The following is a 17,754-nucleotide window of genomic DNA, read 5'->3' as shown; positions in this document are numbered from 1 at the left end:
AAGTTTTGTTAAGAATTTCATATTACAACGCTGCCTATTTTAACCATGATTGTTCTCATTGATTTCGGCTAGACAGAAAACGGCTAGACTGTCAATATTCCAAACGCAAATAGTTTCCTCACAGTACAAAAACACAGACGGGAGAAATTTATTTAAAAGAAATGTTTTTAATGACAAAACATCGACAGTAGTACATAGTAGACACCGAGAAATTAGACATTAATTCGAAGGGAACTCTTGAGCAAAGCACAACCCGTCATTAAATGTCACGGTCAGGTAAATGGAGCCAGTAGTTGGCTGGATACACGTACATTAGCTCTATCAATATTCAATCAATGCAAAGTTCAGGGTCTGAACAGGCTTTGTTTAAGCACCAACGGTGCAATCTCTCGCAAGATGGCCAGCTTGGTTGCACTGGTAACATTTTTGTTGTTCAGTACACTCCCTTGCAAAGTGGCCGCTCTCTCCACATCGATAGCAGCTGCTTCCGCCAGATCCACCACCTGTTGTACCTCTAGTCTCGCTGTCTCCACTCTGTCGTGGTGCAGTGCAATCGCGAGCAAGGTGGCCTGTAAATAGAGGTTGAAAGTACAAACTAAAAAAACAAGCTCACGTCATAAGCCATATAGGAAGCCCTATTTGATTCAACAAAACTAGGACCAAGAAAGAACAAGAAAGAACGAGAGGAGAGTTTTAGGAGATATCCAAAGTTCTATATAAAGACTAGTTACCGTGTTTAGCACAATAGGCTTCAACTTTTAAGAGACATTGGCTCGGATTTACTTTCAGCCCTTTTTACAGTATCGCGCCGACTAGCATATAATATTTACGTTCCTTACATTTGAGTGATTTATACTTTCTTTTGAATCACCCAAACTTTAGTAAACATTTTTTTTACATACAAATAATGAAACAATGAAACATACACTCATCCTTAAAAAATCTTTGAATTCTAAGCCCCTGGAGATTAAAATCCGATAAAGAGTTAACACTCGGAGCATCGTATTCGATACGTTCTTCAAGAACACCAGAATTGATTCGCAAAAAATACGCAAACCATGGTTACCGTAACTCAGAATAACCAGCTCAGAATCAAAATGTGATCATTAGAACTAATTAATTTAACAAAATAGCCCCAATGCCAAAATTGATGACTTTCGGAACTCGGCAATTGCAACTGAATGATGGTACCTGATTGATCGCAATTGTAGCACTTCTGCTGTTCAGTGCACTCGCGCGAGATGTGGCCACTCTCTCCGCATCGGTAGCAGGTCATGCCTCCTCGGCCACCACCACCACCACTTCCGAAGCCTCCTGCGCTACCAGCTGCATTGCTTCCCTCTCCAGCACCACCCCGTCCCGAGGTACACCCTCTGGCAATGTGTCCCGTTTGCCCGCAGTTGTAGCAGGACCTATGAAGTACACTATTCTAAACCACTGAAACTTTAAGGTTTAAGAAAAACACTTGGAGCATATTGAACAATATCGCACCTAAAACTAACTTACACTACAACAGAGAATTGCCGGATATAGGTTCTGATATAAATTTCGTTAATTTAGGACAATGAACTGATGCTAGATACTGAATAAATGAATCAAAAATTTTAAATTAAAAAAATCAATTCTATCATTGCTGCTTTTAAACGAAGACTTGTATAGTCACGTCACTACAATAAAAAATATCTTGACATATAAGAAAAGGCTTGAATCATTCTACCATTATTCGCCTTGTATCCTTAACAAATAGCAACTTTCACATCTAAAATATAAAAGATGTTTACAACAAACTTGACGATGGATTGTTTTCTTCATTAATGCACTTCAGAAAATCAAGCTTTTTATGTATAACGACAATCCGGCACAAAATTATTTTAAGTGAGTCCTGACCATCATAATGTATCTAACATATATTCGGCTACTATCGTCTCGCTATTCTTAATTTACCTACACTGTTACCATCTCTATATTAAGATATGTTTACTATTTCTTCAGACAGTTCAATCGCATGTTTAGAAGCAGTTCTCAGAACTCGATTGAACTTTGACTGTAATAGATGAAAAGTTTTAAGGGGAATTATTTATATCAGCAAAACCAACATCAGGTTTGAAAAACGATTGTTTCGCAATTTTAACATGTTAGATACTTCATTCGATTTTTATAATTCGTTTTTTGACCATAAACAAGGGCAAAATAGATCTTTACAAAATTTCTAATTTCTCTACATAATTTCCAATTTTTATTTAAAATTCTTTACAATTCAAACATGACCAGACAGCTTTTGATGTTAGATTTATCTGCGAAAGCTGTTGCATTTCTTATCAGATCTTCCTTAACAATTCTCAAACACTTGTAACATGATCAGACAGCTCCTGATGTCAAATTTATCTGCAGCAATTGTTGCACTTTTCATTGAATTTTCCTTTACAATCCTCTGACAGTTACAACATGATCAGGCAGCTTTTGGTGCAGATTTACCTGCCAAATCTGTAGCATTTTTTATCTAATTCAAAGTTGACTTTATAAAAATCTCTGAAATAAACATTGACAGGATGAGCTAGGTGTTGTTGGTGCAATTAATTCGAAGAGAATTTACATTATGACTAAAATTCTAAGTTTTTCAGATTACTGTGCATTTTTATTTCATTCACTTAACCAATTGCAGCATTATCAGACACCTTTTGGTAAAAGTTTACCTGTCAAATTTGAAGCATTTTTCATCTAATTCAAAGTTGACATTGCTTCAAAAAGAAGACCATATAATAATATCAACAATAAACAATAATAGGGTGAGCTGTAGGCGTTGTTCATGCAATTATTTCATAGATAATTCAAATTGTGGGCATTATTAATCAATTTTTTTCAGTTTACTGTGCATTTTTAATTCATCCACTTAATCAATTAATGGTTTCTTTCAAGAGTATTTTAAAGCTGTTCTTTTTTGTTTTAAAGAAAAACGGTAAGGTAAATTACAGTGAATTAGTAACACTACTAGATGCCAAATTTTCTTGCTTCCTAAATAAAGTCACTTTAGAGTAATACTGGAGCTGGCCTCATTAAGCAAACGCATTCAAGTGCAGACTAAATAGTATAGTTATAGCAGCATTACAAGCAAAAATTAATCCATTAAATCGAAGTCAAATCAAGTTTATCACAATTTTGTTCTCACAACCTAGCCACTTCATTCTATTATTGGAATGTAAAAATCAAACGAAATAAAGCCCACTCTATAAGTCAAACTCGAACTGCTCTACAATCATTAGATCAGTACCTCGAAGTAAGTGCCAACTACGAAGTCAACAGTAGTATTCCATTAGATTCACTACAAAATAATTTGCGGTTGGTTAAAATATTCGAAAAAATCTTTACATGGTTAACAACGACCCACTAATATCACATTTCAATGAAAAATAGACAATGAAATTAGGTTCATATTCTGTCTACATCCTTTTCTACAATCCGAAGTCAAAAATGACCGTAAATCGCGGGCTCAACGAAAAGACGCAAAGCGATCCAAAATAAGTTAAAACTCAGAAATTTGGTCGACATCAACTGACAGAGTGCGATATAGAAGCGCAATTCCACAGCGGTATTCATAATGTATCTAACATATATGCGGCTACTTTTCGGCTAATTACTTCTCAGCCCTTTTTTTACCCAAAATGTTACCATCTCTATAATAAAATCGGTTCAGAATTTCTTCAGAAAATTAAACTGCATGTTAAGAAACAGTTCTCAGAGCTCGATTGAACTCTGACTGCAATAGATGAAAAGTTGTACGGGAATTTTTTAGATCATCAAAACACAGTAGGTTTGAAAAAGGATTGTTTCACAATTTTGAATTATGTTACATACCTCATTCAATTTTTATTATTCTTTTGGCCATTAACAAGGACAATATAGTCTACAAAACTTCTTTCAAACTTTTACTTAGAATTATTCTTCACAATTCAAATATAGCCAGACAGCTTTTGATGTTAAATTTATCTGCGAAAGCAGTTGCATTTTATATCGAATTTTCCTTTACAATTCTCAGACAGTTGCAGCATTATCAGACACCTTTTGGTAAAAGTTTACCTGTCAAATTTGAAGCATTTTTCATCTAATTCAAAGTTGACATTGCTTCAAAAAGAAGACCATATAATAATATCAACAATAAACAATAATAGGATGAGCTGTAGGCGTTGTTCATGCAATTATTTCATAGATAATTCATATTGTGGGCATCATTAATCAATTTTTTTCAGTTTACTGTGCATTTTTATTTCATCCACTTAATCAATTAATGGTTTCTTTCAAGAGTGTTTTAAAGCTGTTCTTTTTTGTTTTAAAGAAAAAAGGTAAGGTTAATTACAGTGAATTAGTAACACCGCTCGATGCCAAATTTTCTTGCTTCCTAAATAATGTCACTTAAGAGTAATACTGGAGCTGACTTCATTAAGCAAACGCATTCAAGTGCAGACTAAATAGTATTGTTATAGCAGCATTAAAAGCAAAAATTATTCCATTAAACCAAAAATCAAGTTTATCCCAATTTTGTTCTCACAACCTAGCCACTTCACTCTATTATTGGAATGTAAAAATCAAACGAAATAAAGCCTACTCTATAAGTCAAACTCGAACTGCTCTGCAATAAATAAATCAGTACCACGAATTAAGCACAAACTACGAAGTCAACAGTAGTAATCCATTCGATTCACTACAAAGTAATTTGCAGTTGGTTAAAATAGTCAACAAAATCTTTACACGGTTAACAACTACCCACTAATATCACATTTCATTGAAAAATAGACAATGAAATTAAGTTCATATTCTGTCTACATCCTTATCTACAATCAGAAGTCAAAAATGACCGTAAATCGCGTGCTCAAAGAATAGACGCAAAGCGATCCAAAATAAGTTAAGACTCAGTAATTTGGTCGACTTCAACTGACAGAGCGTGATATAGAAGCGCAATTACACAGCGGTATTCATAATGTATCTAACATATATGCGGCTACTTTTCGGCTAATTTCTTCTCAGCCCTTTTTTACCCAAAATGTTACCATCTCTATAATAAAATCGGTTCAGAATTTCATCAGAAAAATAAACCGCATGTTAAGAAACAGTTCTCAGAGCTCGACTGAACTCTGACTGCAATTGATGAAAAGTTGTACGGGAATTTTTTAGATCAGCAAAACACAAAAGGTTTGAAAAAGGCTTGTTTCACAATTTTGAATTATGTTACATACTTCATTCAATTTTTATTATTCTTCTTTTGGCCATTAACAAGGAAAATATAGTCTACAAAATTTCTTTCAAACTTTTACTCTGACTGCAATTGATGAAAAGTTGTACGGGAATTTTTTAGATCAGCAAAACACAAAAGGTTTGAAAAAGGCTTGTTTCACAATTTTGAATTATGTTACATACATCATTCAATTTTTATTATTCTTCTTTTGGCCATTAACAAGGACAATATAGTCTACAAAATTTCTTTCAAACTTTTACTTAAAATTATTCTTCACAATTCAAATATGGCCAGACAGCTTTTGATGTTAAATTTATCTGCGAAAGCGGTTGCATTTTTAATCGAACTTTCCTTTACAATTCTCAGACAGTTGCAGCATTATCACACACCTTTTGGTAACGATTTACCTGTCAAATTGGTAGCATTTTTCATCTAATTCCAAGTTGACATTGCTTCAAAAAGAAGACCATATAATAATATCAACAATAAAGAGGGATAGGATGAGCTGTAGGCGTTATTCATGCAATTATTTCAATGATAATTCATATTGTGGGCATTATTCCTCAGTTTTTTTCAGTTTAGTGTGCATTTTTATTTCATCCACTTAATCAATTAATGGTTTCTTTCAGGAGTGTTTTAAAGCTGTTCTTTTTTGTTTTGAAGAAAAAAGGTAAGGTTAATTACAGTGAATTAGTAACACCGCTCGATGCCAAATTTTCTTGCTTACTAAATAAAGTCACTTAAGAGTAATACTGGAGCTGACTTCATTAAGCAAACGCATTCAAGTGCAGACTAAATAGTATTGTTATAGCAGCATTAAAAGCAAAAATTATTCCATTAAACCAAAAATCAAGTTTATCCCAATTTTGTTCTCACAACCTAGCCACTTCACTCTATTATTGGAATGTAAAAATCAAACGAAATAAAGCCTACTCTATAAGTCAAACTCGAACTGCTCTGCAATCATTAAATCAATACCTCGAAGTAAGCGCAAACTACGAAGTCAACAGTAGTATTCCATTAGATTCACTACAAAGTAATTTGCAGTTGGTTTAAAAATTCGACAAAATCTTTACACGGTTAACAACTACCCACTAATATCACATTTCATTGGAAAACAGACAATGAAATTAAGTTCATATTCTGTCTACATCCTTATCTACAATCAGAAGTCAAAAATGACCGTAAATCGCGGGCTCAAGGAATAGACGTAAAGCGATCCGAAATTAGTTAAAACTCAAGAAGTTTGGTCAACTTCAATTGACATAGTGCGATACAGAAGCGCAATTCCATAGCGGTATTCAAAATGTATCTAACATATATGCGGATACTTTTCGGCTAAATTGTTCTCAGCCTTTTTTTTTTACCTAAAATGATACTATCTCTATAATAAGATCGGTTCACAGTTTCTTCAGAAAATTAAACTGCATGTTAAGAAACAGTTCTCAGAGCTCGATTGAACTCTGACTGCAATAGATGAAAAGTTTTACGGGAATTTTTTAGATCAGCAAAGCACAGGTTTGAAAAAACATACTTCATCCAACTTCTATTATTCTTCTTTTGGCCATTCACATGGACAATATAGTCTACAAAATTTCTTTCCAATTTTTACTTAAAATTATTATTCACAATTCAAACATGACCAGACATCTTTTGATATTATATTTATCTGCGAAAGCTGTTGCATTTTTAATTGAATTTTCCTTTACAATTCTCAGACAGTTGCAGTATTATCAGACACCTTTTGGTAAAGATTTACCGGTCAAATTTGTAGCATTTTTCATCTAATTCAAAGTTGACATTGCTTCAAAAAGAAGACCATATAATAATATCAACAAACAATGAAAGGATGAGCTGTAGGCGCTGTTCATGCAATTATTTCAATGATAATTCATATCGTGGGCATTATTCCTCAGTTTTTTTTCTGTTTACTGTGCATTTTTATTTCATCCACTTAATCAATTAATGGTTTCTTTCAAGAGTATTTTAAAGCTGCTCTTTTTTGTTTTAAAGAAAAAGGTATGGTTAATTACAGTGAATTAGTAACACCGCTAGATGCCAAATTTTCTTGCTTCCTAAATAAAGTCACTTTAGAACAATACTGGAGATGACCTCATTAAGCAAACGCATTCAAGTGCAGACTAAATAGTATAGTTATAGCAGCAGTAAAAGCTGCTTAACCCATTAAATCGAAGTCAAATCAAGTTTATTACAATTTTGTTCTCACAACCAAGCCACTTCATTCTATTATTGGGATGTAAAAATCAAACGAAATAAAGCCTACTCTATAAGTCAAACTCGAACTGCTCTACAATCATTAAATCAGTACCTCGAAGTAAGCGCAAACTACGAAGTGAACAGTAGAATTCCATTAGATACACTACGAATTAATTTGTGGTTGTCAAAATCATTCGACAAAATTTTTACATGGTTAACAACTATCCAAGAATATCACATTTCATTGAAAAATAGACAATAGAAATAAGTTCACATTCTGTTGAAATCCTTATCTACAATCAATCAGAAGCCAAAAAATTGACCGTAAACCGCGGACTCAGAAATAGACGCAAAGCGATTACAAGTCAGTTAAAACTCACAAATTTGGTCAACTTCAACTGACAGAGTGCGATATTGAAGCGCAATTCCACAGCGGTAAACTACTTGTTACTGTGATTTGTTTCTGAGTTTTTAATTAAACTCAAGAAATTTGGTCAACTTAACTGAAAGAGTGAGATAATGAAGCGCAATTCTACAGTAGTAAATCATTTGTTACTGTGTCTTGTTTCTGAGTTATTAATGAAAACTCAGAAAAATGTTTAATTAACTACCTGGAAATATTTGAATAATAACTTAGTTAGGCAGCTTTATAAAGAAAAGCTGAACGACTATCTGACAAATAGGTTGTCAAGTAATGCAACAGTAACCTACATTATAGTGGATATACAGTTTAAAAAGCGTAATATGGGAACAGAATTGAAATACTAGAACAAGCAGATCGGTGTAAAGCTTTGCATGTCAAAATGGAGAGCAACCTTTACAAATAAAATCAACTGAGTTTTCCTCAAAATTTTTTTACATGTGAGAGGGAGACAAAAAACACTCATAAATCATTGTGAGTTTACTGCGGTATAGGAAGGAATAAAAACTTTGCAGCACCGCTTTTTTCAATTCTCATACTCATCAACTAATGGAAATCATAATGGTTAGGACTATGTAGCGGGACTATATTTTAGGACTATATTTGGACTAAATCTTAATTTGAAAAACATCAGCACAATTTTTTTTGTTCAACACTTTTACAAAGCAACTATTGAACTACAAGAATAAAGAATGGATTAAAGAAATGAAAACTTTCAGAGAGTGAATGATTTGGACGGGAAACAGAGCAAAATATTTGTTCAATTTCAGTAGAATGGAAATGCGGCACAAGTCTAATGATGAAATTTAAATTTTTGCTTGCAATATTTAAATTTTATTTATTTGTCAAACAATCGAAGCAGCAAGATTGATTCTTCGGCTATATGAACAACGGAGACACGAGGGATTGAAATTGAACCAGCTCTAGGTAAAGTATTTAATTATAATTAAATTGTTTGGATAGCTGACAAATCGGGTATGTTATTTGAGTATTTATTATGTATTTAAGTATATATTTATGTATTTATTTATTTAGTCCATTTATGAAGGTTTTCATTTATAGAGTCTTTAATTTTTTAAATGTTTTTATTTTTTAGTGCTTTATTTTGATGTTTACTATTTATTTATTTGTTTTATATTTAGGTGCTTATAAGGTTTCATTGGGTTTTAATTGGGTTCGAGGTTGTTTAATAAGTTAAAGGATTCAAAACACTGGGTAAAACTTTCCTCGTGAACAATGTCGACTCCTTCCTTGTCACCAACGTATCTGACTGCTGTAATTGTCGAGCTGACCAATGAATAACTGACTCAGTAGCAGCCACTAACAATTAAACGTGATTATTTCTGAAACTCTCAACGCCGATGATAGATTATTCTGCGCATCAACCATGAGTGATCTAAAACATGAACTTATTAAACAGCACACGGCTGTTCAACAAGCAGAAATTTTATACTTTTATTCTTGGTAATGCAAGGATAACAGCGAAAAAATGCTCAACAAACGTGTTTAGCAGATTTTCAGAAATTCAGATACTTCAATAATATCATTAGCCTTGGAAAGAGGGTAATTAATGACAAGGTACAACTAAGACACCATACAATTTAAGATTCATAGACATTTTTTAATAGGCACAGTCATGTCAGCAACTTCATTCGTAAGGCTCGACAAAATAGTCACAGTTCTAATTGCAATAATGCAAAAGAGGCGCTATCAATCACAATGAGCAGTATAAGACTAACCTTGATCCTCCACCACCTCGTGCAGCGCCTCCGGTCGATCCTCCCGTTGGGCACTCGCGGGCAAAGTGTCCCGTCTTGCCACAGTTATAACAGCCTTTCCCGTCACTCATTCTGTCTTCTGAAAATTAAAAAATAATATAGAATAACCAATAACGTTGGAAACAATAATTGTTTCCGAATACCTAAAAAATCACTGAGTGTTTCATAATGACTTTTTAACCGCAGATTTCTTCTAAATAGATTTGCCACAGCAAGCCATCTTAAAAAACTTGGATATTTTTTATTGCACAAACTCCACAATTATATATCAAAATCAAAACCGGTCTAATATAATCAACACCTCGTAATACTTGGTTACCCTTCGGGAATAAACAAAGAGATAATTCCAAAATTTAATTTAAAAAGGAAAGCGGTAAACAATCAAGAGTCATCAGGTGCTGAAGTTTGTGTCATATACATTTCTTCGAGAGCTGGCCCCGATTCGAACTGGAAATCGGATTCCCGGAATACACTTGAAAACATCTTCAATTTCTTCGTTTCTTCGCTCTCTGAGTCATTCTGACCGAAAATGAATCCATTCGCTTTGTCGCAAAGCTTTACCAATTTAACCATTAAATTTTTATCCGTAACGCAGAGAGGTACGAAATTAACTAAACTAAAATCGTCAATAAGCGAACATAAGGCTGAGTTGAGCTTTTTATATTTTGCGAAAAATGGATCCTCAGTCAATTGATCAGAAATGTATTCCATATTTAAAGTCTCCAAGTAATAGTTTAAACCGAGATCAGGTCGACCATTTACTTCAATGAGATCTATTTTCGACAATACGTTTATGTGAGGTAATGCCAAACGCAGCATTGAACTTAAACAAGTCATGCAAGCTGATATGAACTTGGCTGGTTCACTGCAATAGTGACTGTCAATAAGATTTAAGCAAACTAATCTCAGGTCAAACTTTTCAGTTAGCTTTTCCACTATAAATTGAACTGAATCGTCATGAGTGTATAATTCAACTTGCCCGGGAAGGTCAAAAATAAAGTATGAATGTTTCGGACACTTTTCCATTTCTGTAAAAAGCCACTCAATGTTAGTTTTCAAAAATTGCACACAGTATAACATCGACCCATTAGGACCCAAATGTAAATGTTTCATTGAATCTTCGACTGTTATTAAGTTCCCAACATCAATGTTCGGTTCATAAGGCGGTTCCTCGTTTGCAAAATCCAAGTTGACCAAGACCACGTCTCTCTTTAATTTACGTAGGACATCTGATACGGCTGCACAATATGTTGACTTTCCAGCACCCGGTGGTCCGATGACCAATTGGCCGAAAAACATCACTCGAATGGTGGTCTCGTACGATAATCTCAGACGAAATCTGAAAAAAATGCTTAACATAGAAAAGTTCTATCATATTGTTGTGTGAAAAAGACAATTTCAGATTAACAAAACTCGTATCACATAGAACTAATTTAATTATGACTAAACAATAATACAAACTAATCGGAAAGAAATTACAAATTTCAGTATTTTATACACTTTCAGGCTCTCATGAGCGTCTACAAAAAAGAGAGTAATGGCAAGAAATATCAGGAACGACCAACAAAAGGGCTAGAGAAAATAGTAGTATATGATAATCGGTTTCCAATTGATGGCACATTCAAGTCAGAAAAGATAATCTACAACAGCTACACTTTAGGCATCATTTATATGAATAAAAATCATTAGCACAATTGTAGTTTGAATCTCATCAGCCCGATTTATTCTTGTTAGCTGCCGCAACATGAGCGGGCATAAAATACGCAGACATTATGGGTGTCTTGTGCATGTTGCCATTTGTTTTTGATGACGTCGAATTAGCTGTAGATGCCAAACTCATGTTGTCAATTTTGTGCTGAGTCTGCAACAGTTGTCTTTGCTGACTGCTCATTTCCAGGCCTACTGATGCTCCCAAGTTTTTATCATTGGACGCTGAAGGTCTTCGTGGTTGCGGTTGGGGATACCTCCCACTTGAAGGTCGCTCATTAAACTCGGACTCAAAATTATTGCTACCCATTTTTTGTTGCTGAGTGTTGACCATGTTTGAGGATTTTAAATACTTAGAAGGTAACGATTCTAATGGGTTCGACTCCATAACAGGTGGAAATCTATCTCTGGGTGATAATTTGGGCGTGTTATTTGATGATGGCTGAAAATAGTTCCCGTTACCCAAATGAGCCGTTTTTGAGAAGTTCTCCTGCAGGGTTGAGGAATCACCGACCATTCCTGGAACCTGGTTGTACGAATGAAGATTTGAAGTCCATTGATTAACGTTCTGCATATTGTTCGAATTATGCAACGGAGATGTGTGGTTAAATGCATTGTAATCACTTCGCGCAGAATTCTGCATTGAGGATCCATTTGCAAGACTTCCAGCTGTGCCTCCTCTGAACTTTGCAGTCACGTTGGAAGTGTTGCCAAAATTCACATTTGTGGATCTTTGAGTAATTTGCGTATCAGTTATCTGCTTATTCAAATACTGAATAATTTTCTCGTTCGATTCTAAAATCTTTTGATTTTCGTCTAATTTCCCATTTGCACTTTTAAGCTCCTCTCGCAATTTTTCAACTTCTTCGTTTCGAAGTTTTAGATCACTTTCAACAGTTTTTAAATGCAAGACCGTCTTTTCTAAAGTTGACGACTTTTCGCTGATAACTTTTTCCTGCTGGACCGTGACGCTATTTTTCAAATTCAACTTTCCGTACGATATTCTCAAATCCTCTTGAAGTTTTCTAATGATATCGTTAGCTTTGTTATTATCTTCAGTGGCTGATTTAAGATTTTGTTCTAGTTCAGAAACTTTAGTTTTAAGTAGTTCGGCATTATCGTCTAATTTCAGTCTTTGCTGGTTTGCCATTTCTACTTGCTCTTGTGACCTCTCAATGATATGGTTTTTACTTTTGATATCCTGCTCCAAAACTGCTACCTTCGTTTTAAGAGAATTAATAGCTTTCTCTTTTTCGTGGTTATCATTTAGGCTAGATACATTTTCATTTCTCACAGAGTTCAACTCGAGTCTGGTGCGGTTGAGTTCTTCGTCCAAAACTTGTAGCTTCGACTTCAGATCTCGAATGATTGATTCAGATTTGTATTTCTTATCGACCAACTCTTTTTGTTCTGTCTCTAAAGTCCTAATTCGATCTTCGTACTGGCCAATTGAAGTTTGAAAGAAACTTTCACGCTCGATTCTTCTAGACTCAGCGTCGCCTTGGAAATTTGTTTTCTCTTTCAAATGCCTGTCTTGAACAGCCGCCAGATCTTGGGCAAATTTCGCTTCCATTTGGTTGACCCGCGAATCCAAATCAGCTTTCAAGACATTCAACTCATGATTTCTGTCGTCCAGCAAGCTCTGTGCTTCCGACAGATTTGACTCAAGCTCTCGAACTTGGGATCTAAGGGAGCTCTCTATCGAATTCTTCTCTGCTTGTAGTTTAGAAAGGACACTTGCCAAATATTTCTTCACTTCACAATCATTACCAAGAGAAAGAGTCAATGACAAGTGGACTAAATGCCTAAACTGTGTAGTTTCAACGATTGATAAAGTTGATGATCCGTCCGTTAGACAACTTTCCTGGAATTTGAGCAAAAACTTAGGAGTCTCTGCCGCGCTTTCCTTCAAACAGAGCTCAAAAAGTTCAGTCAGCTTTGGCGGAAAGCTGGAGTAGTCCACCAAAATACCTTGCTGATTCTTCAGAAGCGAGAAATCCTCTTCATTCAAAACCAATTGATGTAGAAAGAAAGGATCATTATTATCCGTCAATCGTAGCAGTAGCTCTTTTCGCCCATTTGTGCCCGAATGGACCTCCAAGGCAAAGTCGATGAGTTTTCGCTTGGTCTCTTGACCAGCAACCTGCGGGGAGATGAACAATGGAATAGTCTTCTTGTATATTTCGTTTGTTATTACAGCCATAACCTGAAAAGCCCTAATCTATGAGTTCAACAATGATAAACTGCTATTTGTCGTTAAAGCTTACTTATATGTCGCGGTGGGGGAGGGATTGGAGCGGGAGTTCCAAACCACCCAAAAATTGCCACAGCGAATTTATAGCCTCTGGGTTTTACCTCTTTTTTTTCAGGACGAAAAGTTAAAAGCAGCGTCAGAACACAAATCGCATGAAAAGGGATCTATTCTGCACCCCAGCCACCACACCCCCCCCCCCCCCCATTGTTTTTTATGTCCTCGCTTACAAATTATGTAATGTCATATAGATCTTATATAGCACGTTACTATGTTAAAATTAACACGTGCTCTTGGTGGGCATAAAAATATATGCCCACTAGGATGGTGGATGAAACAAAACAGACCCAAAAAAAGACCACCTGACTAATATAAATGCTATAAACTTGGTTTGACGGCAATTAATCAGATTTCTCGCGGATTATTCCAAGCTCTTCAAATCAAAATAAATGCGTGGAGTGACGAGCAAAAGCTTGTTATAAGAGATGAAATAAAAACGTCTTTTCAGTAGAGGACACTTGAATTCAATGCGTAGTTTTAAGAAAAGCTAAAACATCAATCAAGATCTGATAAGACTTCAATCCAATCAAATCATAAACAGCACACAGAAAATTTTACACAAATTGTACTGCTGAAGAGACTAACACGCTAAAAATGACACTAAGTAGAAAGAGTAATACATAGCAAAAGTTCACTAAGAAGTTCAAACAAAGGACTCGTGAATGCACGAAATATGAGGAAAGCTCCGCTTGAAATGTACTAAATTGAAGTCAAGAAAAAACAAGCAAACTAGATTTCAATAAAAAGCAAAATAAGAAAATCATAAGAAAGACATTACCCATTAGAAACAATTAATTCATTTGAAGTTTGAGACAAAATAGGAAAAACTGCGCAGTTAGGACTTAATTGCCAGACTTTGAAAATCAGCTCCCTTGCTAATAATAATGTCGGTGAAAGGCTGAAGTTGGTCAACTTCGATTCCTGAATGCTTTTTGAGAACCAGTAGTGTGTAGAACTTTGCTGCCGCTGTCTTTCTGTTATTAGATTTGGATACCGCTTTGAACGATACGTAGTCCTTCGAAAGTAGATGTCGGCCCAAAATCGAGACCATCTGTTGGGTTCTCTTGTTCCATCGCCTATCTTCCTGTTCCTCAGCGGTTTCGTCATCTTCATTGTCAGATTCCACTTCTTGTTCAAAGATTTCGTCATCAGCAGGGTTGGTGGGAGGAACAGAGGGCGGATCTCCAACGGATCCTGGCGATCCCGGAGAGAGATCAAAGAAGTTGTCAATTCCGTCGTCATGGAAATCATGGTCATTCTGAACGCTAGGAACAGCGAAGTCATTATGACTTGTTGCTTCTTGCAGATTGGTATCCACGATAACTGGAGTTGGTGGGTCCATATGCAAACTAACGTTGTCGACCAAGGCGGGAGTTGGGGGTTCCTGGAAAGCAATTGCCGGCGACGCCAACTCGCTAGTTGCTAAAGCTTTCTCCTCAAGGCGTTTCGACTCGCGCGTCTTTGCTCTAAGAGAGCGACTGTCACGCATCTGTTCGACGGAGTCATCCTCAATATTCATAGGTTCCATCGTCTCGTCTGATCTGTATTCTAGAGGAACCTCGGCCTTCAGATGTTTTCCATAGAAGTAGCCGACATTAACACAACTGGACTGCCTTCCAGGTAGAACAAACAGTTTCTCCACATTGCCGGTTTCTTTCCAAATCATGAGTTTCTTTGAAGGTGGTGCGAGGTCAAGCTGTGTGATAATATCCCCAGTGTCTTCCATTTGTGCCTTCATAACATTGGCTTGGATTTTTATATTATCGTCAATTACAAGCTTTCTTTTCTTCTTCATTCGAAAATCTTTGCTCTGAATCTCAAGAGGTTCAAGAATGAATGCGTTTTCGTTATTTGGAATTAAAGTAGTTTGATCATTGGTTTGATTTACCAACATAGTTGTATTCTCGGAAATTCGTGGAGGCGGCACAGAATCTATCGGTCCCACTGAATCAATGACGGAGCTCAAAACGCTAGGTGGCATTACACTCGGGGGGTCAAAGGCGTCCGTCATTACGCTTGGGGGGTCGCCCATTGCACTAACACTGTTCAGAAAGGCATCTTTTTCAAAATCCAATCCTTGGAGAGGATCAATTGACTTCTCTTTCTGCAGCATCGATCCTTCCATACTCACACCAGGTAAGTTCAGGAATGACGAAGCATTTCGCAATATTTCCCGATCATCAAAGTTACCGTCACCAAATCCGTCGTTCTCGAGAGTAGGCAGTCGGATAGTTCCAATGTCCTCTTTCAGAGTGATTTCATCTAACCTACTTTGGTTCATGGTAAAATTCGTCGGAATTGTGAAGTCACCAAAGTCTGCCAGAGAAGTGTCAAAGTCGTGAAATACGTCTGGAAGGGTAATTGAGTTGAAAGCTGCCTGACCTAAATGCTCTGGTAGATCTACACCGGCATCGTCAACTCCTGGACGGAAGGCCATTTTGATTTTGACGAAAGCTTCATTACAATCAGCCAACAAATACTTCGCTTTCCGATTGTGTATGCGGACTACTCCCAGCATCAAGTGACCAGAGGTTCGCAAAGCCATTTTGGACTGCGGATTTAAAATGTCGTCGACACTGTTTTCAACATTTATGTCGTAGATATGAGCCTTCGAGAGTTTTTTCTCCCAATGAGCAGCTAACCATAGCTTTCCCAGAGGCCCCTTTTTGCTGAGGACGAAATGAGCATAAAACATAACTGAAGAACACAGTGATGTTACATGAGGTCGGAGAAACACTTTTGGAGTATCTTTGCCACACACATAGCTCGATAGTTCTAATCAGAAGCATTCAACGACATTTTATTGATATTTAACAACCATATCTGGGCCATAGGTAGAAAATATAGATTTGCAGACGATTTCAAGTTGATAAATATAATTCCTCTTACTCTAGTAGATAAAGATGAAGTGGTGTGAGCAAAATAAGACGAATTTGAACGCTTAAAATGCTGTATTTTTAAAGGAACGATGCACTCGGTTCTCATGAACAAAGATAAGGAATTAACTGCAATCCAGCGACTTTTTGAATCACAAAATTTTTTAATTTTTCTTTTATATTCTTTCATTTCTTTTCATTTTTTAACGTCAGACAGTATTCATGATACCATCGCTACTTAGTAGCTTTGTCACAAATTGGGGGGTTCATCACTAATAGCCCAGCCGTGCAACAGGGGAGGACAGAGAATAGAAGAATGGACTGAAAACGATTACACGATCAGCGCACAATTTGTGCGTGGGAGCAGTATGTGATGATAGGTACTACTAAACCGACATGGTAATGTAATTTGGTTACTTGATTTTTATGTTATTCACAAAATTTGAAATGGAGACATTACTGTTACGGGTCTTCAAAGCCACTCAATTTGGATTTAGAAACGGTCGCTCAGCCATTGTACAACTTATCTGCTTCCTCGATAAAGTATACCTGCTCAACTATTCGTCGGCAATTGATGAACTAACGGTTTTCTACTTAGATTTAGAAAAAGCTTTCGACAAGGTTCCTCGCGATCTCCTGCTTTTGAAAATTTACAAAATGGGATTAGGTGGAACAGCCCCAAAACTAATTGCCAATTATTTAGACAATAGAAAACAATGCGTGAAAAAACAACTCAAGATCTGAATTCCGTGTTGTCACTAGCGGGGTCCTACAAGGGTCCCTACTAGGTCCTCTACTCTTTTTAATCTACATAAATGATCTCCCCACAGTTGCAAGTGAAAGTGAATGCTCCGGATATGCCGATGACTACAAACTGTTAAGCACATCTCATGAACTCCTGGAAAGTGGCCTAATAAGTTTACATTACTGGTGTGTCGCAAACAAAATGAATCTCCATGATGACAAATGTAGTCTGATACACTTCAAAAAACAATCAGTGGTCAAAATGAACGAAGTCGCTGTCAAACCTGTTAAAGTTCAAAAAGACCTTGGTGTCCTAATCTCGAACGACCTCTCCTGGAAAGAAAACTGTAACCTGCGTCGAACTAAATCTCTGAAATCATTGGCGAAACGTTTCCTTCAAGTCAACGACTAAAGCCAAACTAAACGCATACACAGGATTCGTGGTACCCGTCATATCGTACGCATGTGAGATC

The 17,754-nt window shown here is 36.2% G+C and overlaps 3 protein-coding genes across 3 annotated transcripts; all 3 read right to left on the bottom strand.

Annotated features, from left to right (window-relative positions):
- Positions 1-134: 134 nt before the first annotated feature.
- Positions 135-9,752, bottom strand: LOC142342729 (uncharacterized). The gene is made up of 3 exons (XM_075394250.1): positions 9,605-9,752; positions 1,192-1,412; positions 135-569 (listed from the first exon to the last, which is right to left on the bottom strand). The coding sequence occupies exons 1-3, from the start codon at positions 9,712-9,714 to the stop codon at positions 367-369; spliced, it is 534 nt and encodes a 177-aa protein (XP_075250365.1). The 5' UTR covers positions 9,715-9,752; the 3' UTR covers positions 135-366.
- A 232-nt stretch (positions 9,753-9,984) lies between these two features.
- On the bottom strand, positions 9,985-11,002 carry LOC142342728 (GPN-loop GTPase 2-like). The gene has a single exon (XM_075394249.1). The coding sequence runs from the start codon at positions 11,000-11,002 to the stop codon at positions 10,025-10,027; it is 978 nt and encodes a 325-aa protein (XP_075250364.1). The 3' UTR covers positions 9,985-10,024.
- A 59-nt stretch (positions 11,003-11,061) lies between these two features.
- On the bottom strand, positions 11,062-16,399 carry LOC142342994 (uncharacterized). The gene is made up of 2 exons (XM_075394676.1): positions 14,500-16,399; positions 11,062-13,556 (listed from the first exon to the last, which is right to left on the bottom strand). Exons 1-2 carry the CDS (start codon positions 16,354-16,356, stop codon positions 11,355-11,357), a joined length of 4,059 nt encoding a protein of 1,352 aa, XP_075250791.1. The 5' UTR covers positions 16,357-16,399; the 3' UTR covers positions 11,062-11,354.
- Positions 16,400-17,754: the final 1,355 nt, after the last annotated feature.

This window comes from Convolutriloba macropyga, chromosome 7 (genome assembly GCF_964194025.1).
Source record: "Convolutriloba macropyga chromosome 7, txConMacr16.3, whole genome shotgun sequence".
In the NCBI taxonomy this organism is placed as follows: Eukaryota; Metazoa; Xenacoelomorpha; order Acoela; family Convolutidae; genus Convolutriloba; species Convolutriloba macropyga.
The sequence above is the reverse complement of the archived record's forward strand: the minus strand, read 5'-3'. Positions and strand labels throughout refer to the sequence as shown.